Below are 26500 nucleotides of genomic sequence, written 5' to 3' on the forward strand. Positions count from 1 at the left end.
AAATGTTTTCCCTTAAGCAACGATGTCTAGTGGTGGTTGGAGCCCCAAGCTGGCCCATACTTCATTATGTTTGCGAAACTTGGTTACGATTTAGTAAATAAAAAACAGTATTGTCGCAGTACTGGTAATTAATTGGAAATTGAACTCAATTATATCCCATAATAGTAGTTAATTCATTCTCATGTTGTGATTCTTGAAAGATAGCAGAGTTTAGGAAGTCAGTGGAGGCTGGGAAAAGTTCCGAAGGCGATTCGTAGGGCATCTCGGCTTTCTCAAAGTGTCTTCTTATATTTCAAAACTCAAAACTCCTTCTGCCTCAGTCCAGGTGAATTCGCTAGCCTGAGTCTTACGCTTTCTCCTATTAACGTTACATAAGTTTATAAAAGGATAGCGGAAAAGGAAGTAAAGAGATTCTCTTATTTTTCTTGGTTAACATGGAGCAGAGTAAGATGAGAAGGGAGGAAGACAGAGGCAGAGACTCCCGACGTGAACGCTGTCATCGAAAGGGACTGAGCTGGACAGGCATGGAGCCCAGGCTGAGAAGGAGAGAACCCCAGCTCAAGGCGCTGGGCCTGCCCAGGCTCCGTGTTGGCCATCGGCTTCCTTAACAAAGGGAAACCTGTAAAGATAGAGCAAGGCTTGCTGGGAATTGGTGTTAAAACAAGAAGAAATTCTCAGCAACCGTTTAAGAAAACTGGATTAAACATGGCTTCAAAAATGTGTTGGTTTCAGATTCTGAGTGGTTTTCAAGGAGGCCTAATATGATTTCATTAAAAGTGAATTAGAGTCACTTACATGGGATTCATCTGTTAAATATTGTTACTGAAACTTGCCAGTGGAATTTTGGTTTTAATAAAAAATCTGAAATGAAGGAAACTGTAAAAAAAATTCTTCTTTACAAATCTAAGGTGAGAATACAGTTAATGCAGTTTGGGTTTTTCTGGGGTTTTTGTGGGGTTTGTTTTGTTTTGTTTTTTGGTGTTTCTTTGGCCACCAGGTGTGTTTTATTTTCATTATTCATAGAAATAATCTTCTATAATGTCCCGGGGCCAACCGGAGAATTTGGCAGTCCGATTGGGGGTGGTTCCTTCAGAGACCCACAGGCCGGTGGCATTGGCGCGGGGTGCCCAGGTTCACAGTGCGGCTTGTGGCTCGTGTCCGTCTTGCGGGTGGCTCTTCCTCCACACCACGACTGGGGTCTCAGGGATGATGAGGGCAGGAAATCCTCCAGGCGCTTAGGAAATTTCACTCCGCTTCTGCCCAGTGGTCTCTTTGGTCGGCAGGGTGTTCTCCTGCGTCTCTGTTTTCTTCGGCTTGGCCCCATCAAAGCTGGCGATTCCCCCCATGTCTGGTTTGTCTGCCATTTTCTTAAAACAATCGGTGCCATCCTGCTCCGAACCCAATGGTTTGTGTGTGTTTGTTTGTTTGTTTGTTTTTTGGCGGAGTCTCCTGCTAGAGTCCAGGCTGGAGTACAGTGGCGGGATCTCAGCTCACTGCAACCCCTGCCTCCTGGGTTCAAGCAATTCTCCTGCCTCAGCCTCCCCGAGTAGCTGGGATTATAGGTGCCCACCACTGCACCCAGCTAATTTTTGTATTTTTAGTAGAGACAGGGCTTCACCAGTATTGGCCATGGTTGGCCAGGCTGGTCTCAAACTCCTGACCTCAGGTGATCTGCCCGCCTCAGCCTCCCAAAGTGCTGGAATTACAGGCGTGAGCCACTGTGCCTAGCCCAGTTAATGCAGTTTTGTTTTTTTTTTGTTTGTTTGTTTTGTTTTGTTTTGTTTTTTGAGACGGAGTCTCGCTCTGTCGCCCAGGCTGGAGGACAGTGGCACGGTCTCGGCTCACTGCAAGCTCCGCCTCCCAGGTTTACACCATTCTCCTGCCTCAGCCTCCCGGGTAGCTGGGACTACAGGTGCCCGCCACCTCGCTCAGCTAGTTTTTCGTATTTTTCAGTAGAGACGGGGTTTCACCGTGTTAGCCAGGATGGTCTCGATCTCCTGACCTCATGATCTGCCCATCTCGGCCTCCCAAAGTGCTGGGATTACAGACTTGAGCCACCGCGCCCGGCCAATGCAGTTTTTTAAGTTTGTTCTTTCTTTTTCTCTCTGTCTCTCCTCTCCCCTCTCTCTTTCACAAGGTCTCGCTTTGTCACTCAGGCTGGAGTACGGTGGTACAATCATAGCTCACTGCCACCTCAACCTCCTGGGCTCAAGGGATCCTCCCACCTCAGCCCCCCAAGTAACTGGGATTACAGAAGCACACCACCATGCCCAGCTAATTTTATTTATTTATTTATTTATTTATTATTTGTTTAGAGATGGGGGTGTTCGCGTCTTGCCCAGGCTGGTCTCAAACTCCTGGGCTCAAATGATCCCTACAGTGTGCCCAGCCTGAGGTTTCTTTCTTTAAAACATTACACCTTTAGGTGTTCCCTGTGTGTTTAGCAGTTAATTATCCGAAAGATCTAAGTGCAGCACGCCTGCATGTGTTTGGGTCGTGTTTGTTGAACTAACGGCACATCTTATCAGCATTCGCCAGTGTCACAGAGTGAAGTTCTGCACACACACACACACACACACACACACACACACACGTGTTTTGAATGTATGTGTTGCCTATGTACCTGGTTTTTCTTTTTTTTTTTTATTTACGTCAGACTTTCTATTTGGCTCTTTTTCTCTTGCAGGGCATGCTGTTGAAGCGAAGTGGCAAATCGCTGAATAAAGAGTGGAAAAAGAAATATGTCACCCTGTGTGACAATGGCGTGCTGACCTATCACCCCAGTTTACATGTGAGTATGGCCCCCTCGGAGCAATTAACAGCTGCAGACCTCAACTAAACACCGTGGGGAAGGGGGACCTACCAGCAGCCCAGCCTCTTGTCTCTGTTTGAAGTGAAAGTTCGTATTTGGTCTCCTGCTCAACTGCGAGATAAATAACACTGTCCCTCACACTCCACTAGACCATATGTCTTTCTCTCTCCTCCCCTCCCTGCTAGTCAATCTGTGGCTTTCCAATTCTACAAAGAATTACAATAAAAGGCACAGATGAAGTAAAATTTTAGATGAGAGTAAAAAGACAGGGGCAAGAAGAAAAGAGAAAGGAGAGAAGAGTGATGTAGCTGAAAATCGAGAACGTAGGAAACAATCACAATTGAATCCAGGATTTAGCTTTGAAAAGCTGTGAACAAAAATCAGAAGTTAAATGCAATTCATGACTCAGCTTTTACTGTCAGATAACACATTCCAGTTCATTAGGCAGAAGAAGCTTTTCTCTTCGTGTTATATGTAAGTTGGTGTTATATATAAGTTTGTTATACGGGTGGTGTGTAAGATAGATTTATAAACAAAATTAACTTTATTCTTGGGGAAGAAATGCAGACATTCTGCCCATTGATAAAATACAAAAAATGCAGACATTCTACCCTTGATAACATTTAAAGTTGGGGTGTTAATTCTAGTTTCATAGCAATACATTCCATACCTGTTACTTAATGTAGAGCAATGTGTAGATTAGAATATATGGTGGAAGTCAGTCCTTCTATTCCATTGTCCCTCAGTATCTATGGGGGATGGATTCTGAGATCCGTCTTGGATACCAAAATCCATGATGCTCGAGTCCCTTATATAAAATGGCATAGTATCTGCGTATAACCTGAGCGCATCCTCCTCTGTGCTTTTAAGTCATCTCTAGATTACTTATAATATGTAATAGAATGTAAATTGTCTGTAAATAGTTGCTATACTGTTGTTTTTTATTTGTATAATTTTTCACTGTTGTATTAGTTATTTTTCACTTTTTTTTCTTTGATTTTTTTTCTTTTTTTTTGAGAGGAGTCTCACTGTGTCTCACAGGCTGGAGTGCAGTGGTGCGATCCTGGCTCACTGCAACCTCTCTCTCCTGGGTTCAAGCGATTCTCCTGTCTCGGCCTCCCGAATAGCTGGAATTACAGGTGCCTGCCACCATGCCCAGCTAAATTTTTTTGTACTTTTAGTAGAGGCATGGTTTCGCCACGTTGGCCAGGCTGGTCTCGAACTCCTGACCTCAAGAAATCCACCTGTGTTGGCCTCCCAAAATGCTGGGATTACAGGTATAAGCCACCATGCTGCCTTCTTTTGAATATTTTTAATCCACGATTGATTGACTCTGCACATTCAGAATCCACAGATACAAAGGACAACCTTCTATCACTGTCAGGCTAGTGGTAATAGTAGCAGCAGCAGCAGTATTTTTTGGTAGAGATTGGGTCTCCCTATGCTGCCCAGGCTAGTTTTGAATTCTTGGCCTCAAGCAATCTGCCTAACCTTGCCTTCCCAATGTGCTAGGATTACAGTCATGAGCCATGACACCCAGCTAAGCTATCAGTTTTTAAAAATTTGAAATGCTTTATAAAATGGCACAGTTATTGATGAGAAGTTAGAAAAAGCATATTGAAGAAAATTAATATTATTCCTAAAATACCACCTAGGGAACCTGACTTAACATTTTAGGGTGCATACTCCCAGCTCTTTCTATGTATATATGCCTTTTCCTTCCACAAACACGTGGCCACTGTGTATACACTGCCCACAGCCTGCCTTCCTCACTAACAGTAGATATTTTCATGTCAAGGAATGTATTTGTACACCACCATTTTTAATGATTATATAATATTTCACTGTGTGGATATGCCTTCATTGATCCCACAGTATCTGAAAAACGAACCTTCTCAAATAAATTTACTTTCAGTTTTTTCGCTGTCAAAGAACTCTAATCAGCATTCCTCTGTTTATCTCTGTCCCCTTGTCCGTTTGCCTTGCCAAGGATAATTTCCTAGCAGTCGGCTTCCTGCGTTGAAGAGTTACGTGTACTTTCATGGTTTTGGTGTATGTTGTCAAATTCCCAGAAAGGTTGTATTAGTTTGTCTCATCTGGCCTTTTCTCGGCCCTCTCAAGAGCATTTACCTTCAGAAAGAAGAGCTTTTCCTAATATGATAGGTAGCACACGGTAACCTTGATGCCGAATTCGCTTGCTGGCCTGAACTGCCCCCGTCTCCTCATCGTTTAGCAGTAGCTGCACCTTTCAGAACCACGCAGCAAAGCAGGTGTTCCATCGGCATCTCTGGTTTCTGTTGTTACTGAGAGCACCTCCCATGCATTACTATTCAGTGGGGTTCAAGATACAGATACGGATAGATTCTTACATAGATATTCTTTATTGTAGTAAGGAAATTCCTTTGTGCTCAGTGACCCACTCGTTTAGTTTTGGAATATAGTCAGACTGGTTCTCCAGGGGGCCTTCAAATCAGAGAGATGTAATGCCTGTTCCATGAGGCCCACCTGGGACCAGGTTGGCATCTCTCCAGGACCACCCCATCTAGGTCTCCAGTTCTGCAGCCCACTGCACACCCAGCTTCCATCCATCAGAACAACAGCAAGGCACCGGGTCTTCCCTCGTTCTCTCCGCAGAGTTGCTCCATCAGCAGCAGCGGGGCTGCCGTGTTGCTGGCTTAGCTCCTCCTATGGACCCTGTCAGAGAGCGGAGGTCTAACTATTGAACCAGTTGCTTTATGTAAGTTAGAGAAGTGCAATCAAAATATCATTCTTGGTAAGACTCACTGGCCAGTAAAGAGGGAGAGCTGATGAATGATACGTTTCCAGTCAACCTACGCTCACTGCTGAGCCCAGGCCCGTGGAAGGGATGTTTGCTGCCTCTTGCCAAGGGGCAGGTGTGGTAACAACGATATGTATCAGAAGATTCCCTCAGGAGGCCTAAAGCCTGTTTGCTTTTCATCCAACCTCTTGGGTATAGAATCACAACCAGTTCTTCAAAAATTCTCCTATCCACAGGCATTTTCTTGTCATGTCCCTCAGTGTTTGCCAATTCCATCCTTTCGCCTTCATTCATAAGTATGCATGAATATTATTGGAGTACAGAAGAGGGGCGCAGTGGGGCTTTGTTGTATAATTGTATAGCAAGCAAAAGCCAATGTCATTTTCTCTTTTTTTTTTTTTTTTTTTTTTTTTGTGAGACGGAGTCTCGCTCTGTCGCCCGGGCTGGAGTGCAGTGGCATGATCTCGGCTCACTGCAAGCTCCGCCTCCCAGGTTCACGCCTTTCTCCTGCCTCAGGCTATAGAGTAGCTGGGACTACAGGCGCCCGCCGGCACACCCAGCTAATTTTTTGTATTTTTAGTAGAGACGAGGTTTCACTTTGTTAGCCAGGATGGTCTCGATCTCCTGACCTAGTGATCCACCTGCCTTGGCCTCCCAAAGTGCTGGGATTACCAGCTTAAGCCACTGCGCCCGGCGAGGCAATGTCATTTTCAAATGCAATCCTGTTAATGCTAGTCTCCTTGGAACTGAAATTTTTGATGCAGTTACATAGTTCCCTAGGGGAGGGGCTTAATCCAGGAATGGATTTGAATCACTAGAGCCTGGTGAGATTGCATGACTTTCCATGTAATCCTCCATTGGTTTCATTTTCACAGCCAAGCATTGGATAAAATTGTGGAGAGGTAGTGACTTCCAGGTGTATTCTCTGACAGGTGCATCCGAGTCCGTTCTGTTGTGAGTTGTTAGGGGAAGTGCTGACCCACACCAGCTGAGTTAGTCCGGTGGTCTTGGTTCACAATGGGAAGAGGCGTTCAACGGGACACTCATGAGCCGAATCCAGATTTTCCTTAATAAGAAACTTGAGAGTGTGCAAATGTGTTGCTAGTTCGAGTCCCAAAATTCTACACCGTGAGAGTGACCTTGTTATCTCAGTCTGGAAAATTTCAAAGGATCGTAGAACCAGGTGATCTCAGTTAAACACGGACCACACTGTGACACCCACATCCTTGGTTATCTCCAGGATGTATTACGGCAGAAGGACCATGAGAGTCATTGGCCACATGCAGTGGTGGCGTGAGTGGTGAAGTGCTGGGAAAGCTGCCAAGATTGGTGGCGTTTGGGTTTCAGAGTCATTCTTGTTGGTCCTGACTCTATTACTGACCACAGCGTGCAGTGGGGCCCCTCCCTGCTAACACCCTATTGTCTGAACATGGGAACCTGCTTCCTTTTCTCTCCTCTGGGATTCAGGCCCATGCCAGCCTCTGTAGAGCTGTATCAAGTCCTTAAAAGTAGATGTTAACCTGTCAGTGGACCAGAATAAGCGTCTGTCTTACACCGGAGGAAAATGTTGTCTGGTTTCTGAGAACACGGTCCTCATCCACCTTTTCTCTGAAAGGCAGATGGGGCCCAGGTTCCACAGGAGCCCCCAGAGCAGGAGCCCCTGGAACGGGGGCCTGCATTGTTCTCGTATAGCACAGCCCACAGCCCGTTCTTTTCCACAGAGCCCAGGAAAAAATCCCGGCCAAACCATCAGATATTTTTAGAGTTTTCTACAAAGATGTAAGCGAGTATCAATAGTGAGGTTGCTGTACCAACTCCTGGTGTATACCACTAACTTAAGAAGCCCAGGTAATTAGTGGACTAAAAGGAAACTAGCATGCTTTTGGGGAGACGGGATTCTAACCAGCTGATACTTCTATTATGGGGTGGGGACTTGAGAGCGCCAGGCCTGCAGTTGTATTAAATATGGCAGATTCAGACAGAGATGAGGTAGGGCCGTGCAGCAGCCCATCAACACCAACGCTTGCCTGTGGCGGCGAGGCGCTCTTCCTTCCGGCACAGACATTTATTTTCTGTCCACGTGTATGCTGCTCACAGTCCCCGTGAGGCTGGACCCTGGTGCCACCAGCAGCCTCCTTCCATTTGCTTATCATGTTAAATTCAGGGATCTGGGGAGAGGGTCTGGCACACAAGGAACGTTGGAGCAGGAGTAAACAACTGAGTCAAGTTTAAATTCTATAGGCCAATGTGGTTATGGGCAGGGGTGGGGGAGGCGGTAGTTCAAGAGGATCTCAGGATTGTTTTTTCTTTAGGATCAAACCCAGAAGGTGGAATCGAGGGTCTTTACCAGCCTTGTCCTTCTCCCTCTGTGACACAGGGATGCTCAGGCATAGTGGCCGATGTCAGAGGACTGCCCATGTGGGATAGGAGGGTCTAGAAGGCTCATCTCCCCTCCTAGGGCTGCTCCACACGGCTCCTGCATTAGTCAACCAAATTGAGTTCCCCAGCAAGCTCCCCAACCGGTCCTCCCTAGACAAGACAGGCATGCAAGGGCCGAGTTGATAGACCAGCCTGGGCAACATGGAGAGACCCCATCTCTACAACAAATAAAAAAATGAGCCAGGCGTGGTAGAGCACACCTGTGGTCCCAGCTACTCAGGAGGCTGAGTCCGGAGGATCGCTTGAGCCAGGAGGTCAGGGCTGCACAGTGACTCCAGCTTGGGCAACAGAACAAGACCCTGTCTTTAAAAAAAAAGAAAGTTGATAGAGGCAGTTTGTCGCTGTCGGGTGGAGCGGCTGCCCGCTACCCCAGCCTTCCCTGTGGCCGCCTCCGCTGCTGCAGGCTCCGGGCAGTGCCAGCATCCTCATACCTTTACTTGGGAAAGATGCCCCAGCAGTGGGGAGCTCTGGCTTTCAGTTCCTTTGCACACTGTGGAAGCAGGAGACTGGCCATTTCCGAACCTTGCTAAAATCTCTGGGTGAGGGTTTTTCATTGTCTCTGTTAGATGCCCTTAGAAAAAGATCTCCCTGAAGAGGTGAGTTCGATTCCTGAGGTATCTGAACACCATTTGCTTATTGCACAAGTGTCCACGGACATGTTTGTGTGAAAGATCGATCACCTTTGGACACGAACTTCAAGTATCAGTCCCAGACAGATGTTTTCCACACATCGGTGTGTTCTAAAATAGACGCAGCTCTTGGCCAGTCGGTGTGTGGCCGTGCTATGTGCTGAGCTTGTGGAATCCCAGCAGGATGACCTGTTCTTTGGAACTCTGGCTTCAGAACAAAGCAGCCAGTCATGAAACTGGGGGCACCTGGCATTGCAGGACACTGTGGGGCTGGTGTGAGGCTGAAAATGTACCTGGAATGGGTCGGTTGCCTGGGAACCTCACAAATACTGATCCCCGGGGACTGCGTGTCTCCCTCAGAACGGGGGCAGCTTTCTACGTGCACAAGATCATGACAAGGGACTTCAGCTGGGTGGTGGCCCTGGGATGTCACTTTCCTTCCCATTGAATTGCTTCAGATTTCTCCTTCCGTTCTTGTCATCCCCCAGAAGTGTCTTTCTCGGTTTGTTTGTTTTTTGGGGTTTTTTGGGGGTTTTTTTGCCCTGAGCCCCAAGCTCAGTCCTTACAAAGACTGTTAGGAGACCAGCACTCCCTAGTTCCTTTGACACACAGCCCAGCCTCACTCTGCCCTTTACTTAGGACATAAGCTAAATCTACATACCCTTCCTACACCACAGATGGAAGATGTGGAGGGAAATCTTTTTCCCCAGGTCTGTTTCCTGTTGTTGAAAATCTTAAAGCTTTTTCTTAGGAGAGAACTTCTGTTTCTAAGCAGTGGAACAGAATTGCTTATGGAGTAGCCAGGTCGTAGGATGTGATAATTTCCCTGGAAATCAGAGGAGAAAATAAGCAAAACATTGAGCCAACTGAGACTAAGAAAGCTCCCTGAAAGTTTATGCCAGTGGTATCTCCAGGCCCCGGATCTCCTCAGCTTAGATTCTATGAAGTCTTGACCCCAGCCATCACCCACAGCCACATCTCCCAGCCTCCTTCAACTCTTCCCCAAAGGGTTAGGAGATGTTAGCACTGGCTGCCCCGGATGATGAGGTCCCTGCACTTCTGTGCTTTGTAGGTGGAGAGAAGGAGGTATGGGCACAGGAGGACGTGATGGTAGATTTCCACTGTAGTTATTTTATTTTATTTTATTTTTTTAAGAGTCTTGCTCCATCCCCCAGGCTGGAGTGCTGTGGCACAATCTCAGCTCACTGCAACCTCCGAGTTCAAGTGATTCTCCTGCCTCAGCCTCCCAAGTAGCTGGGATTACAGGCGTGCACCACCACACCTGGCTAATTTTTTGTTTTAGTAGAGATGAGGTTTCACCATGTTGCCCAAGCTGCCAAGCTGGTCTCAAACTCCTGACCTCAAGTGATCCACCCACCTGAGCCTCCCAAAGTGCTGCGATTACAGGCGTGAGCCACTGCACCTGGCTGTGGTTATTCCTAAAGGCCAGTGGTAGGGCAGGATAACAAGGACAGTGCCAGAGTGGGGAGAGGTGAATGAACCTACAGCGTCCACATCATTGCTTCCCTGGCAGAGTATGTTCAGCCACTGGTTGACAGTAGGCGGGGGCTGCCCAGCCTGTCCAGGAGCGTCTGCGTAGCTTTCGGGTCACACAGAGGTGCCCCGCTGCAGACGCTCAGGTTACATCTGTTCTAGTGGGTACGTTTGAAAGTAGACATTGGGAACTGGCTGGAAGGTGTCCGTTTTGGAAACGTGGAGAATGAGTTCTTTCACTGGGTAGGAAGTTTTGATGACGTTGTCTTCAAACTTAATAATGTCTGTGGACTTAAATGTGAGCCTTGGGGAGCACCTCGAGAGAAAAATGGAAGCATAATGAGAAAGAGTCACTTCATACTCTGACGAGTGCAAGCTCTAAAACTTTCAGCAAAAGCTCTTAGCAAACAAAAGCTAATGGAGTTAGTTGGATTTCTAAGGAAAACGCTGTCCTGAAGTTGAAGCTACTGGGGGTAAGACTAAAACTGGGGCTCAAAAAAAAAAAAAAAAAAAGCCTTCAGTTATTTCGTCTTTCTTTCTCAAGATGCTGTTATTTCATCTTTCTTTCTCAAGATGCTATTATTAAATGAAACCTATAACTCAGTTTAGATAACACATAGAAAGCTCAACCAAATAATGAATGAAACTGCCTTAATGGGGTGACCAATCGCCCTGGTTTTCTGCAGGACTGAGGGGTTCCCAGGGTGCCGGACTGCCATAGCTGAAATCAGGGAAGTCCCAGGCAAGCTGGGACCTGGTCACACTTACTCCGGGACTGACCACCCTACCAGCTCCTTTACCTCCACTTGGCATTTCGCAGAGATAACCCCAAACGTATAAATAAGACTGACACGGTCAAAGCAAGCACGCTGGCTGCTGCTGCTGCTCCGTGGTCTACATGTTTGTGTCTTTGAAAAATTGTATGTCTCCAAGACCTTTAAAAAGCCCTGACTGCTTAACTTTGTTGGGGGAAAATATATATGAGTGTCTCAGGGTTTCAGACACTTCGCTGGATCACAGTTGAGGGGGATCGAGGGCAGCCTGTTCTGAGACCCTGAGAGTCCCTTTCTGTGGACTTAAATGTGAGCCTTAGGGAGCACCTTGATAGAAAAATGGAGGCATAATGAGAAAGAACTTGGACCTCAGGGCTTCACAGTTCAGCGTGGCCACCTATTCATCTTCCGTGTCGCGAGCACGGCCATCGAGTGCATGGCTGCAATTCCTGCTGACAAAAATGTGTGCAGTGGGATTCCTAAGTGGACCTGGAAGGATGAGCTCGGTGGCCTCACGGTCAAGCCAAGGACTTCACGGTGCCCCTGTCCAGGAAAGCTCACCTGGGTTCCGATCGTGGCTCTCTGGGCTTCCTCGGGAGGTCGTTTGGCAACTGTGAAACTCCTCCCTTCTGGGCCATACCTGGCTGACGTGCATGAACTGCTCAGACTTCTAAAAAACCTCCTTCTGGCCAGGCGCGGTGGATCACACCTGTAATCCCAGCACTTCGGGAGACTGAGGTGGTTGGATCACCTGAGGTCAGGAGTTCAAGACCAGCCTGGCCAATATGGTGAAACCCCGTCTCCACGAAAAATACAAAAGCTAACCAGGTGTGGTGGTGGGTGCCTGTAATCCCAGCTACTTGGGAGGCCAAGGCAGGAGAATTCCTTGAACCCAGGAGATGGAGTTTGCAGTGAGCCGACGTGGTGCCACTGCACTCCAGCCTCAGCAACAGAGTGAGACTCCATCTCAGAAAAAAAAAAAAAAAATCTCATTCTTAGATTCCTTTCCATTCTGCATGTGCCCAGACTAAAACAGCTGTAGCTCTGTCATTTCTTCCTGACCTGCAATACTGGAATTTTCCTTCTTAAGTTTTCCTCCTTTAAAATTGTTAAAGAGCTTTCCTTCTTTTCATTACTGGGCAGGTTAATTTCTAACTGAGTGGCTTGGACTCCCCTGCAACACACAAACCCTTTGATTCTGTGTGTCGTCGAGATTTGGTTTTGTTTTTTCAAAGCCAGGGCAGCCAAACCTGGACTCTCTAAAATTATCATCAGAAGGCAGATTTCAGAAAGTTTCTAGTTTCAAAATGAGACGGAAGACCCACTTTTTTACTGATGTAAAGATAACAAAAAGATCTGTGATGATTCCTAAGTGGGTATTTTCCTCTAAAGAAATCATTCAAGGAAAAAAAAAAAAGATACGTATGCTATGTAGAATAGCAGCTCGTGGCTGTGCTCAGTGCCCATAATTGCCTTTGTAAATACACGAATTCCTCACACAGGACTGCAATATTTTACCTGGATCGAGGATTCACTAAGAATCTGTGATCCGTCTCTTCACCCACCTTCACATGTCTGCTAGGGTGGACCTCGAACTTCTTAAGGTGGTGAATATTCATTTACACTCAGAGAAACTTTTCACTGATTTCCCCAGAACATTGAGACAGTCAGAATAACTCCTGTACAGGCTACTGGATTGACAAATGTGAAGGCCAGATTTTCAGATGTGAGGCTGCGATGACCAAAAAGACAGACCTCCCTTTCTTACTGAGAAGAGCGTAGTCAGACATGTCAAGTCTATGGCACGCTGCTGCAGAAGGCGTGATTCATCTTAAGATCAAAAATGATTTCATCTTGCTTTCTTGGTCGTAAGCCAAGGTGCCTGGAGCTGTCCTTTGGCCTTTCATGTGCTGTCTCTCTGGTGCGGGTGTGCCGTGTCCACCATAAGAGTGTGGCGTGTCTGTGGCGCAGTGTGCCGTGTCCATCATAAGGGAGGCCCGTGTCTGTGGTGCGGGTGTGCCGTGTCTGTGGTGCAGGTGTGCTGTATCCATCATAAGAGAGTGCCGGTCTGTGGCATGGGTGTGGCATGTCTGTGGTGAGGGTGTGCCACGTCCATCATAAGGAAGTGCTATGTCTGTGGAATGGGTGTGGTGTGTCTGTGGTGCAGGTGTGCCATGTCCATCATAAGGGTGTGGCGTGTCTGTGGTGCGGGTGTGCCATGTCCATCATAAGGGTGTGGTGTGTCTGTGGTGCGGGTGTGCCATGTCCATCATAAGGGTGTGGTGTGTCTGTGGTGCGGGTGTGCCATGTCCATCATAAGGGTGTGGCGTGTCTGTGGTGCGGGTGTGCCGTGGCCATCATAAGGGTGTGGCGTGTCTGTGGTGCGGGTGTGCCATGTCCATCATAAGGAAGTGCTATGTCTGTGGAATGGGTGTGGTGTGTCTGGTGCAGGTGTGCAGTGTCCATCATAAGGAAGCACCGTGTCTGTGGCATGAGTGTGGCATGTCTGTGGTGCGGGTGTGCCGTGTCTGTGGCATGGGTGTGGCATGTCTGTGGTGTGGGTGTGCCGTGTCTGTGGCATGGGTGTGGCATGTCTGTGGTGCAGGTGTGCCGTGTCTGTGGCATGAGTGTGGCATGTCTGTGGTGCGGGTGTGCCGTGTCTGGCATGGGTGTGGCGTGTCTGTGGTGCAGGTGTGCCATGTCCATCATGAGGGAGTGCCGTGTCTGTGGCATGGGTGTGCCGTGTCTGTGGTGCAGGTGTGCCGTGTCCATCATAAGGGAGCACTGTGTCTGTGGCATGAGTGTGGCATGTCTGTGGTGCGGGTGTGCCGTGTCTGTGGCATGGGTGTGGCATGTCTGTGGTGCGGGTGTGCCGTGTCTGTGGCATGGGTGTGGCACGTCTGTGGTGCGGGTGTGCCGTGTCTGTGGCATGGGTGTGGCGTGTCTGTGGTGCAGGTGTGCCATGTCCATCATAAGGGAGTGCCGTGTCTGTGGCATGGGTGTGCCGTGTCTGTGGTGCAGGTGTGCCGTGTCCATCATAAGGGAGCACTGTGTCTGTGGCATGAGTGTGGCGTGTCTGTGGTGTGGGTGTGCCGTGTCCCTCATATGGGAGTGCCGTGTCTGTGGCATGGGTGTGGCGTGTCTGTGGTGTGGGTGTGCCGTGTCCCTCATATGGGAGTGCCGTGTCTGTGGCATGGGTGTGGCGTGTCTGTGGTGAGGATGTGCCTTGTCCATCATGAGGGTACACCGTGTCCATCATACAGTTGTGCCTTCATGGCCCGCCCTGGTTCCCAGGCCCCATCTAGTGTGTGTCATTGCCTCTGGTGAGAATGTCCTTTTCTGCCCCATCTAGTGTACATCGTTGAGGAGGAGAGCTGTGTTCCCCACAGTCTGCCCAGGGGTTGTCATGTGAGTGGCACATAGGTATTGCTTAGTACGCACTGGTCACAGTGACTTGAGTGCCGCCACAATGAAGCTTCCGATCATGTGACTCCTTCAGCATCTTTGCTTCTGAACTGCCTGGACTCCAACCCTCAACTTTGGCAATCCTGGCTCTGTTCTACAGATTGTGGTGTGATTGAGCTAACAATACTCACCACGTCGTACAACATAGACTCCCTAAGCTGACATAGGGTAGGGGGAGAACACACACACACACAAGTAATCACTCACACGGCACTATTACAAATGCTGCAAAATCTAAAAACATCACTGGAATCCAAAAAACAATCCATTTAGAGGTATATGAGGAGATTATACAGCTATTAAAGAACAAAGATCTGGAACTCTATGACAACAAACCAACATGGCTGTTCTAGCCTGAGCTGTCTGTTTTAGGCAAATGGGAACGGTTTCGTAAACAATACGAACCGCAACGGGTATTTCTGCAAGTTTCCAAGACTGGCAGGAGTCAGCTCGGGGGAAGCAGGAAGAATCCTCAGTTGGTTGGCTGTTCTTGGGACTAAAGAAATAATCCCCATTGAACAGAGCTTACACTCACATCCTTGAGTCTGTGAATGTTCTTCAGTTCCCTGGGAACAGCCAGAGTCCAACTTTCCGCATGGATTGCTTTCACAGGGACACCTGGCCCTTCAAGCCATTACTATGAATGTCACCTCGGCAACCTTGATGTGTAGATATTGCCTGTGTCGAGTCGTACTGCAGCTCTGCCTCTTTCCACGATAGGATTTGAGGCAGCTTCCAACAGACAATTGATGTGAAAATGTATTGTGAACACATGCATGGGACCATACGTACGTCACACACTCACACACATACAATACACACACTCATACATACACACATACACATGCGCATATACACACACACACACACACAGAGCTATGGGCACAACTTCATTTCAACTTCTTTTATGTAGATTGTGAAGTAAAGGTGTTGGATCTTTGTGGTTTGCAAATCTAAATTACCTCCTTCCATCTTAAGATTTCTTCCCCTCCTTGATTCTAAAGTGAGAGTCAGCTCCTTTCTTAGCTGATCCTTCTAGTGTGCAGGTCAAAGGAACACAGAACTGGGAATCAGACATGGTTTCCGGTCCAGCCATTTCCCCACCCACCTCCATGTTGGTTCCAACATGGCTTTGTGGAGTCCTGGGACTCAGGCACAGTGTGAGAATCACTGAGCCTCTCAAGGTCAATTATGCAGTGATTGCTTTGCTAGCCCTTCTTCCTCCACCCATAACCTCGGCCTCCGTTTTCTCTTCCTCCTGGGAATTCATCCAGAATGGCGTCAGAAGTCACACTGAGATGATCTTGCAGACCATACTCCCCTGAGTGTGCATCCTACGTTTTTGCTCAGTTCAACTAGCGCAGTGGCCTGCTCATAAAGTTTTCCACAACCTGTTGGCTGTACGAAGAATAGCGATTACTCCTCAACTGCTTTGAACCTTCACCTTGTCATTCTAATCATATTTTTGTTTGTTTCCCTCCTTTGAGTTCTTTTCTGTATTTCAATGATGGAGATAGATCCCTCCTCCCCCTTGGATGATGTCCGTGCCCCTGCTCTTGCCCCAGCTTGCCTCCTCAGACTCGTCTCTCACCCCCTTCCTGCTCTATCGCTGTCTTTGTTTGCTTTTAGTTTCTCATACTTGCCATGTTTTCTGGTAATCCTGGCTTAAATGCTGCCTCCTCTTGGGAGTTTTCCCCCACTCGGCCTATTTGAGCACCTGTGCTGTGTGTGGTCTCACATTACTCTAGAGGGCCATCTCTCTGATTCTCCCACAAGACTGGAAGCTCCTTGAGGCAAGGATGTATATGTTACCAATGTATCTCTAACATCTGGAACACTGGCTTGTTGGATGGATGGACGGACGGACGGACGGACGGATGGATGGAGGCACAATTAGCCCATATGCTTAACCTTTTGTTAAATCTGTAGGACTAGAGTTCCTGAAACCTTGTGGAAGGAATCCACCATGCAATGCTTTTAGGAAGCAGAAATATGTCTCGGCCATATTCTGGCTCCATTTGCTGCAACTTAGAGAAGGATCTCGATGGTGGGAGAAAAGCTTCAGGATTTTGTTGTTTTTTTTTTTTTTCATTTTAATTGTAAAATACATACAACATTTGCCATCTTAACCATTTTAAGTATACAGTTCAGTAGTACCATGTAGGTTCATGTCGTTGGGCAATCAACCTCCAGAACTTTTTCATCTTACAAAACAAACTATGTTACCCATAAACACTAATTCCCATCCCCCCTCCCCTCAGCCCCTGGCAACCAGCATCTAGGTTCTGTCTCTATGAATTTGTCGGCTCTAGAAACCTCATATAAATGAAGTCATAACACTGTTTGTCTTTTTATGACTGGCTTGTTGCATTTAATATTATGTCCTCAAGGTTCTTCCAGTTGTAATGTGTGTCAACATTTTCTTCCTGTTTGAGGCTGAGTAATATTCCGTCATATGTACACACCACATTGTGTTCGTCCGTGATGGACACTTGCTTTCACATCTTGGCCATTGTGAACAATGCTGCTAAGAATGTGAGCATACAGAGCTTGGGTTTTAAATGTAAAAACTGTAACATGGGAAAGCTGCAGAGTATGGCTGAATGTTAAACCTGCCCAACCTTGCCAGCACTCTGGTCATGGGACATTTGCTGGGCCCAGTCCTCACCGCAGTGAACGTTGTAGGCTTTGTAACCTGCATGGTGGTCTGGAAGCCATGTGATAAGAAAACCACCTAGCAATGACATGGTCACGTGGGCCCCCCGGAGTTTGCCAGGCACCTGGGTAACCTGGGAAGGAGCTTTGTCATTCGTGTGACCTGTTTGAAAGAGTATGGTCTGTTGTTTCTCCCATATAGCAACAGTTCCAAAGCCAAGGTATTAGACCACCATAAAAGTAGAAATATTTTCAGGGCATATTGACAACTTTTGTTGGAAACGGAGCCTACTGAAAAACTCACTGCTGTTACACAAACGCAAAAAGGATTCTTTATCAAAGTCTATTTCTGTCTAAGGAATTCTTTATTTTATATACCCCCAGGGTTTGGAAATGTTTGGGATTTAAAAATAAAAGGGCCGAAAGCTGTCCTCACAACATTTCATTGTTGATGTTGTTGACACACAGTGAATGGAAGTAGGGTGAGACTGGACAAAATAAGTCCTCTTATTTTTTTCTTTTCTGTTTTTTTGTTTGTTTGTTTTTTGTTTTATTTGGTTTTATTTGGTTTTTTTTGAGACAAAATCTCGCTCTGTTGCCCAGGCTGGAGTGCAGTGACGTTATCTCAGCTCACTGCAACCTCCGCCTCCAGGGTTCAAGCAATTCCACCATGCCCTGCTAATTTTTATATTTTTGTAGGGGCAGGGTTTTGCCCTGTTGGCCAGGCTGGTCTCGAATTCCTGACCTCAACTGATCCGCCCACCTCAGCCTCCCAAAGTGCTGGGATTACAGGCATGAACCCCTGCGCCTGACCAAGTCCTCATGTTTCTAAAAATTAAACCACTAAATAGCGTAGATCCTATCTAACCTATTTTCAACACTGAAAAATTCCGCCTTCTTGCATTTCCTGATAAAATGAAAAATAGAGCATATGTGTGTTTCTATAAATAGCAGATTTAACAGTGTGGCTGAAGGGTTTGAGTCTCTAAGCTTCCAGTGGAATCCAAGAGACATTGTCCTACCAGTATACAGCGTGATATGTCAGATCGTCTCTGGCCGTCCTTTGTACCCAACTGATAACATTTTGTTTTCCGTTTTTGGCCTTTTAGTGTTACTCATAGAGGCCAAAAATTCTTACGCAAGGTAAATAAATCCAATCCCTCTGGTTTCCTCAGCAACAGTAAGTCACAGCCGAGGACTCAGTGGGAGAGGATGACTGTGGGGGGTCATGAGGAATGTTCTTTTACTTCTAAGAAATTGAATTTCGTTATTATATTTTATAAATATTTTCTTACTTGGCTCCTAACCTGATTGTGGGCTTGTTGCCGCGGTCTTGGAAGGTAGGGAGGGGTGGGGCTGGAGAAGCCTGTTTCTTCTCAGGTGTGCCTGTGGCCCCAAATGGAAACCAATCAAGGTGCGATTTATGTTCATTAAGTGCTTGTCAAAACTGAAAAATTTTCTAATCAACAGCAATCTAGCTGCAGCCCCCTCGATGGCTGGGAGGGCTGCCTCTGCCGCATCGGCTATTTGCCTGTTACAACTCTAGGCTAAAAATCCGCTGATGATTACATTAGGCTAAGCTGCGAAGTAAATGAACCATGTCTTATTTAGGTGCCACTAGCTTCAGAGTAGTCCTGCCCCGCAGGGCACTTGATAGCGTTTTATGGCTTTAAAATTAGTGTAGCTTCCCATTTGCTGCAGGGTGCTACATGTTATGCCTTTGAACTCAATAAGGAAAGGGAACGGGGCCTTTTGTTTTTCCCCCCCTTTTTTTTCCCCCCCTTGCATTTTAGCAATTTTGTTTTGCATCTTTTCCAGACGGCATTTTGCAATAAAAATGTCTGACTATCATACACATGCCGCCCCCACTTAAAAAAAAAAAAAAAAAAAGGTGAGGGAAGAGAAAGAAGGAAAAGCAGAAAATGTCATGCGTTTGCAGAGGACAGGTTTTTTTGTGTTTCCACCCCTGTGCTGCAAAGTGAAAAATGGCTTTGCAGGTCAACCCTAATGACTTATCATGTCAGAATTGCTACCTCAAGTGGGAACAACACCTTTAGCTCAAGAAATTGTCCCATAAAGTCAGAGAGAAAATATTTCAGTATTTTTATTGGACAAGAGTGGTAAGAGCTAACATTTATTGAGGGCTTTGGCGCTCTGTTAAACACTTCAGTATTATCTCAGTGAACCCTCACAACAGTATCACGAAGCAAGAACTGTTTTTAAAGATGTGGACGTGGGGACTCTGAGTGGCTGAATGACATGCCCTCCGTGTGCAACTCGGAAGACAGTGGAGGTGCTCTGAGTTCGAGGCTTATTCCCTGACCAAGAGAAAGTGGACTTTTGTCTTCGGAAGACTTCTTTAGGAAGTCAGACAAGTGTGGTTATCAGTGAATTACCTGATTCATTTGAATGGAATCTAATGCAAGGTGCTGTGAACTCCCTTGGCAGGCATTATGTTTAGGAAAACAGAGTAATTCCTGTAAAAGCAGTGCATGGGAAAAATACATATAGGAGAGTTCTAAATAGGCCTAGGTGGAAAGTTTAAAAATTGGAAGTACTTACCATTTGTCATGGGGGAAAAACCAAAAACCGAAGTGGGAGTTTCTCCGTGTTACCTTGGGTCTGATGGCAGAAGACACAATGTAGCAATCGATATTCACTTCAGAGGACAGATGTGTATGCTCTGCTGTCTTAAAACTCTACTGTTTGGCCAGGCACGGTGGCTCACCCCTGTAATCCCAGCACTTTGGGAGGCCGAGGCAGGCGGATCACTTGAGGTCAGGCGTTCGAGACCAGCCTGGCTAACATGGAGAAACGCCGTCTCTACTAAAAATACAAAAATTAGCCAGGCGTGGTGGCGGGCACCTGTAATCTCAGCTACTCGGGAGGCTGAGGCAGGAGAATTGCTTGAACCCAGGAGGCAGAGGTTGCAGTGAACCGAGATCATGCCATTGCACTGCAGCCTGAGCAACAAGAGTGAAACTCTGTCTAAAAATATATATATATATCTATATAGTCTGTCTATATATATACACACACACACACATATATATATACTGTCTGTTTTAGCTGCACATTTCAGCAAATTCATCCAAAGAAATCTGAAGTTTTAAAGAGACCCAGACAGGCAGTATCACCATGGTGAATGTTTCCATATAACAAAATTTCTAGGATCTGTTGATCCAGTTGTTTCAAGCCATATTCAAATATTAAAATACTAGGACAGCAAAGGAATGGTGCTGGCTCCTTGAAGTTCATTGTAGTGAGAGGCCTCCAGCGACTGTGTAGAGACAGGCAGCTGTTTTCATATCCGAGGCATTCATTGTACAGGCTAGGTTTGAGCAGGCGTGGCTTACAACTGCGTAATGCTCATTTTAACCTAGAATGAGAAAAATCTTTCCCGCAGTGTAAACCTCAATATAGTAGGTCAGTCAAGACAGATACAATCAAGAAGCAAGAGGTGTATTCATAATTCGATTTGGAATTTTCTGCTTTTTGATTTGTATTACAATAACTTATCCCTTTGGGCTGGTGGACTTGAGCCCACACATGTTGGATGCTGGCCTCTGCAGCACCTGGAGCAGGGAAGTTTGCTTTTGCCGTCATGTAGGAACTCTCCATTGTACGAGAAGCTGCCACCACTGGTCCCCAACAAGGCCTCACCAACCTTCTCTTTTACCATGTGTAGTGTAATGACCCAGACCCAATAAAGGATTTACTAAGTAAGAATATTCCACACATACTCTTCCTTACCTCCATGATGGAGTGATAGACTGATTTCATCTTGATAGTCCGGGTCAGTCATTCCAGCCAACACTGTAACTTCCTTGTTAGCCTCTTGACTTTGAGGTAGGAGGAGCCCGAAGTGGCCAGGTGACAATCTTCCAGTTTAATGGAATTGTTATTGTGTCTCCTGGTGGCAGCATTTCTCCCTCTGGAACTGAGACCCCTTGGCCAGCAGAACATAATGTTGCGGGAACAGGAAGCAAAAATTTAGCTAGTGGGTCACTAGGGGTGACGGTGAGTGGTGCCACTTCCATTTCTGCCCCTCAATTCCTGGACCCGTGAATCCTAGCAATGGGAAAAACAGTACCATATATTGGACACTGATTCAGAGCATACACGGCCTTCTGGAGAACTTTGCCCCAGCCCTGCAAAGGATTGTCACCTAGTTGGCATTGTAATTATGATTTCAAAAGGCCATTCCACCCTTCTATCAATCCAGCTGCTTCAGGATGATGGGGAACATGGTAAGACCAGTGAATTCCATAAGCATGAGCCGTTTGCCTCTATCCGTGCTACACATCTGATTGGCCAGGTGCCTTCTTCCTGCCATGGCTGCTGGTCACTCTCATGTACTTGCAGGCATGGATCAGGTAGTCTTTAGGAAGGCAGTTCTGAAAGAGAAACACTGAATGCTGTTGGCTGTCATCGGAAACAAAATTATTTCTCATGGGATTTTTCCTTTTGAAGCTGCTTCCTACCTTGCTATTGTGACTATGATCCTTTGGAGAGAAGTGAAATTGTCTTCTTTGAGTTCTGTGATCTGAAGGGATGTGGCCAGAAGATTTTTCATAGTGTTACAATATTTTCACAGTATTTTTAGGAACATGACTTTGGTCTGCACCTGTGACTACGTACGAGGCTATTGTTTATTATTCATGAATGTGGGACGTGAACATTTGCTTGATCTTTTTGAATGAGTGGTCCTATATATGTCTTTATGATTAGTTTCCTTTGAAAATAACATTAAATGGAGTTTGGGAATAGCAGTGGACTTTACGATGGCTTCTCTTACATACTTTTTTTTTTTTTTTTTTTTTTTGAGACGGAATCTCGCTCTGTCACCCAGGCTGGAGTGCAGTGGCGGAATCTCTGCTCACTGCAAGCTCCGCCTCCCGGGTTTACGCCGTTCTCCTGCCTCAGCCTCCCGAGTAGCTGGGACTACAGGTGTCCGCTACCTTGCCCGGCTAGTTTTCTGTATTTTTAGTAGAGACGGGGTTTCACCGTGTTAGCCAGGATGGTCTCGATCTCCTGACCTCATGATCCGCCCGTCTCGGCCTCCCAAAGTGCTGGGATTACAGGCTTGAGCCACCGCGCCCGGCTTTTTTTCTTTTTTTTAAGCCCAGAAGTGAGGCTTTTTAAAGACAGAACTTAACAAATTACTGCTTCCTTTTGACGCTGGATATTCATGAAGTGCAGTAAAAATAGGAAATAATGAGTCGTTCTTTTCCTCCAGGAGGAGGAGGAACAAACAAATGTGAAAACATTTACGTTATCTTTCCACAGTGCAACCGTTTGCTCCTCCCGGGTTGTGTACATAAAAGCGTACACATGGAGCCAGTGGCTGCTTTGCAGACATAAATCTAGACTAGTGGTTCTCAAGACTTTGGACTCAGGACCCCTTTATCTTTTTAAAAAGTATGAGCCAGGCATGGTGGCTCACGCCTGTAATCCCAACACTTTGGGAGGCCAAGGCGGGTGGGTCACCTGAAGTCAGAAGTTGGAGACTAGTCTGGCCAACATGGTGAAATCCCATCTCTACTAAAACTACAGAAATTATCTGAGCTTAGGAACGTGCCTGTAGTTCCAGCTACTCGGGAGGCTGAGGCAGCAGAATCGCTTGAACCCGGGAGGCAGAAATTGCAGTGAGCCGAGATCACACTGCTGTACTCCAGCCTGGGCGACAGAGAGAGACTCCGTCTCAAAAAAAAAAAAAAAAAATTATGGAGGGACCCCAAAGAACATTTGTTCATATAGGTTTTGTCTATTGATATTCATCATGTTAGAAATTCAAACTGAGAAAAATTTTAAATGTGTAATCCATTTAACAATAAACCACCCGTTACATGTTAATGTAAATAATAATTTTGTGAAAATATAATTTTCAAAATAAAAAGTCATGAGAAGGGTTGCATTGTTTTATATATTTTTTAGGTCTCTTTGATACCCAGTTTCGTGTAAGAGAGCTGGATTCTCATATCTGCATCAGTCTGTTGTGATAGGTTGTTTTGGTTAGTTTTTGAATATCTCATGTTACACAGATGTGTGGTTGGAAGACGGAGGAGTATTTCAGTCATCATTTCAGATCATTGTGGATATTCCTCTTGCATACTTCACCAAAACTCAACATGTGATAGTTTCTTAAAGCTTAGTACTGCAATGTGAAATCACTAATTTTTTTTCCTCCTCTACTACCTTAACATCCATCCAACTGACTTGCCCTTTCAATGATCTTTTATGTGTGTTTCATCCACGCAGGCATATCCACATGCATCCATGCATGTGACGTCATACCCCGGCCATTTCAAGAAAAACTATTTTTGAAATGAAGTATGCAGATTTCTAAATAGTGACCGTTTTCATCATAGAGCATCAAAAAATGTCATTCATATCACCGCCGATCTTGTCAGAAAAGTTGCTAAGTCTTTGGAAGGTATCAAGCTCGTAGTTAGAGATACAAGTTTGCCACATACGTAGAAGTGAAAGCCATAGTCAGTCAATGTCTGGCATAGTCATTCTCTCGGGTAAAAATGTTGTCCCACCAAAAAAGTGGCTAGTTCAGCTTGCAACTCCAACAGTTGCAGAAGTGCCTTTCTGTAAGAAAACCATCACCCTCTGGTACCCAGCAAAAATGCTTTATGCTTGCTTTCCACGTCATACCTGAGGAGGTGAAGACATGCACTCAAAGGGTGAAATGTTTAAAAATCAGTAGCACTTCTTTTTTAAGTGTATTCAGAACATCTGTAAGTGAAACTGGTTTTGTTCGTACTTAAAGAACATGCCAGTGAATAATGTGATGGTGACTAGTACAGTTTGGGGCTACTACTCTGATTCATGTTAATCACCAGCATGTTTGCACCATCAAAACCAATGTCAACACAGCACTAAAAAGTCAAGTACTGTTTCTGAATTGTTTTGAAAATCTTATTGATTTGTCTGAAGAGTTATCTATCTTTTCAGTATTATATATTAATATAAAATGTTATATTTCTCAACATACACGTACAGTTTAGAACTTAATGGAGAAACCGAATTGGAAAAGATTTCCACTATTTTCCATTATTTTTTCCATCCTTGAACTATGTAAATTAAAAGTCTTAATACTTTTGTAAAGTATACGTAAAAATGGAGTATGCTGATTACATTATCTATCCTTGAAGAAAGCGGCGCGTCAGCACTGTCAGATTTTCGAAGCCTTATGCTTATTTCTGATCTAATGTTGAGATGCCAATCATACAGTTTATGCATTTCAGTTTAGCTTTAAGATCTTGTTAACTGCTTTTAGTACCCCTGTGAACACATCAGCAAACCATCTTTCACCAGACAGCCAAAGGTAACCTCCGGATGCGAGGCAATGAGAATCAATATAGTAAGGGTATTTTTAGGGACTGTTGATGGATTGCTGTATTTTGAGCTTAACTTCAAGTGCCAAATGCCCCAGAGCTGACTAAGATGAACTCACCATTTACTGAGGACGGGAGAGGCCATCAGGCACATAGTGGAATCTGGGATTGCCAAGACAAGATGTACGCACCTTTCCCTCTGTAGTTTTGGGGAGAATTCTTGTATATTTTTTAGTAGCCTCATATGGTATTTTGATGAGGACTTTGTACCACCCTCCTTACTGGAGCCAAGTGTTACTCATTTGGTAACCTCCCGGTCCTGGGAACACATAACTGTGAAATTCTAGGACAACGTGATACAGCAGCGAATCAATTAATTCTCTGTATCAGGAGGGATCTGGTACACCGAGGTACTAATGACTCTGCGTCCTTCTCCAAAGGCAGCCCCACAGAAGGCGGGCGCCACGTTAAGCTGTGCTGCTGTCAGCAAGCCGAAAGCTGTGGGTCTCTGACACGGCTCTCAATTGCTAGCAGGTTTCTCTCATTGCACCTCATTTGCATCTGGGACATCAATTAGCATGTTTGTTGAGGCTAATTGAATGAAACTCAATCATAGCTCTTAATTGCTTGACTATGTGAAAAGAAATCACATTAATGCAGCTAATTAAGTGTACGGCAATAGATGCAACATAATTAGGAGCGAAATGTAAAAAACAAGGGATGGCAAAGGTGCCGGAGCAGGGTTGCAGGGGGACAGCAAGGCACAGTTACCGAGCGATTGGCGGGTTCGGAAACAGGTCCCTTTGCTCTGGCGCCTGCTTGGAAAAAATAAGCCGCATGATGATCATGGACAACTTGAGAAGGAAAATGCAAATAGGTTTGCAATTACTACTTTTTCAAGCTGTTGAGGGGCAGGAGATGGCACCTCTGGAGGGCCTGGCTCTTGAGTGGGCCCCAGGGACTTGTTAAGTGCTGTTTAAAAGTACTTGGCTTTGAATTACCCTCATGCCTTGTTAAAGGGTTTTTCCTCTTTTATCTTCGATCAGCATTTTCAACAAGGAACATGGAGAAGGATAGTATCTGTAACATTTGCATATCAGAATCAAGCTTTCTGTCTTAATTTTACCCAGTACCCTGCCTCAGACCTGTGAAGGGTCTGCACAGCCCCTTGACTTCTAAGGAGGACATTGTTTAGTGATTGTAGCTTTAATTCCTCAGGTACCAAGCTGGGGAGAGAGATGAAAAGGATCAGTTCTTTCAAAACCAATGTCGTTCCTCTTGGGAGGAACTAGAAAGTGTCGTTCCTCTTGGGAGGAACTAGAAGCCACAGATACCTGTGTCTTCACCTCCCACCTGTGTGTGAAGCACTGAGTCGGAGGGCTTTTATTGACTAGGAAATGCATTTTGTAAAGTTTTTAAAATTGTACAGTGCCTTGAAATATAAGAATTGGCTATTTTATATACCGATTTTTTTTAGAGCTAGTTCTGAGGTTGTAATGCCTAACTCAGGCAAGAAAACAGATCCCTTAGCCCATGCTGAGCTTAAGATAAATGGGTTCCCTTGCCGCTTTCGAATCTGGAGAGCAGACACTTGGTTCATTTCTATAATAATTTTAAATAAAATATCCTGGTTATTGTATGTTAAAACATGCCTATTAAAAGAGCCCATGCTGAGGCTTAGTCACTATCTGATTAGCCTCATTTTAGAGCCCATAAGCAATAAATGCTCAATTACACTCCTGTTATTGTATTTTAATTTGTTAAGAATTGGCATTAAGGAAGAAAGTTATAGCAAGTTGATATTTTTAAAGGAGTAACTGTGCAAGAAGGAATTCATTATTTACAAGCATTAACTTTGGTTTGGAAAGTTGGGTTTGCATATTTTCAGTGGATATTAATGGAAGTAAACTAAAGATGCTTGAGAAAAACCTTTTTTAAGAAATGACCAACACTAACCACTCTATGGTGTGCCTTGCCTTGCCTTGCCTTTTCTTTTCTTTTCTTTTCTTTTCTTTTCTTTTCTTTTCTTTTCTTTTCTTTTCTTTTCTTTTCAAGACAGAGTTTCGCTCTTGTCGCTCAGGCTGGAGTGCAATGGCACGATCTCTGCT

The 26500-nt window shown here is 45.6% G+C and overlaps 2 protein-coding genes across 14 annotated transcripts in view; one reads left to right on the forward strand and one right to left on the reverse strand.

Annotated features, from left to right (window-relative positions):
* The window catches only part of AGAP1 (ArfGAP with GTPase domain, ankyrin repeat and PH domain 1), a 645437-nt gene that overhangs the window by 389645 nt on the left and 229292 nt on the right, over window positions 1-26500 (forward strand). For all 13 annotated transcript variants that reach the window (XM_005574702.5, XM_005574705.5, XM_005574700.4 and 10 more), the window contains one exon: window positions 2687-2791. In XM_005574702.5, the coding sequence (XP_005574759.1) occupies window positions 2687-2791 (105 nt within the window). The remainder of the gene's footprint in view (window positions 1-2686; window positions 2792-26500) is intronic.
* Window positions 1236-1364, reverse strand: LOC135966649 (thymosin beta-10-like). Its single transcript, XM_065526315.2, has one exon. It carries the CDS (start codon window positions 1362-1364, stop codon window positions 1236-1238), a length of 129 nt encoding a protein of 42 aa, XP_065382387.1.

This window comes from Macaca fascicularis, chromosome 12, assembly GCF_037993035.2.
Source record: "Macaca fascicularis isolate 582-1 chromosome 12, T2T-MFA8v1.1".
Taxonomy (NCBI): Eukaryota; Metazoa; Chordata; class Mammalia; order Primates; family Cercopithecidae; genus Macaca; species Macaca fascicularis.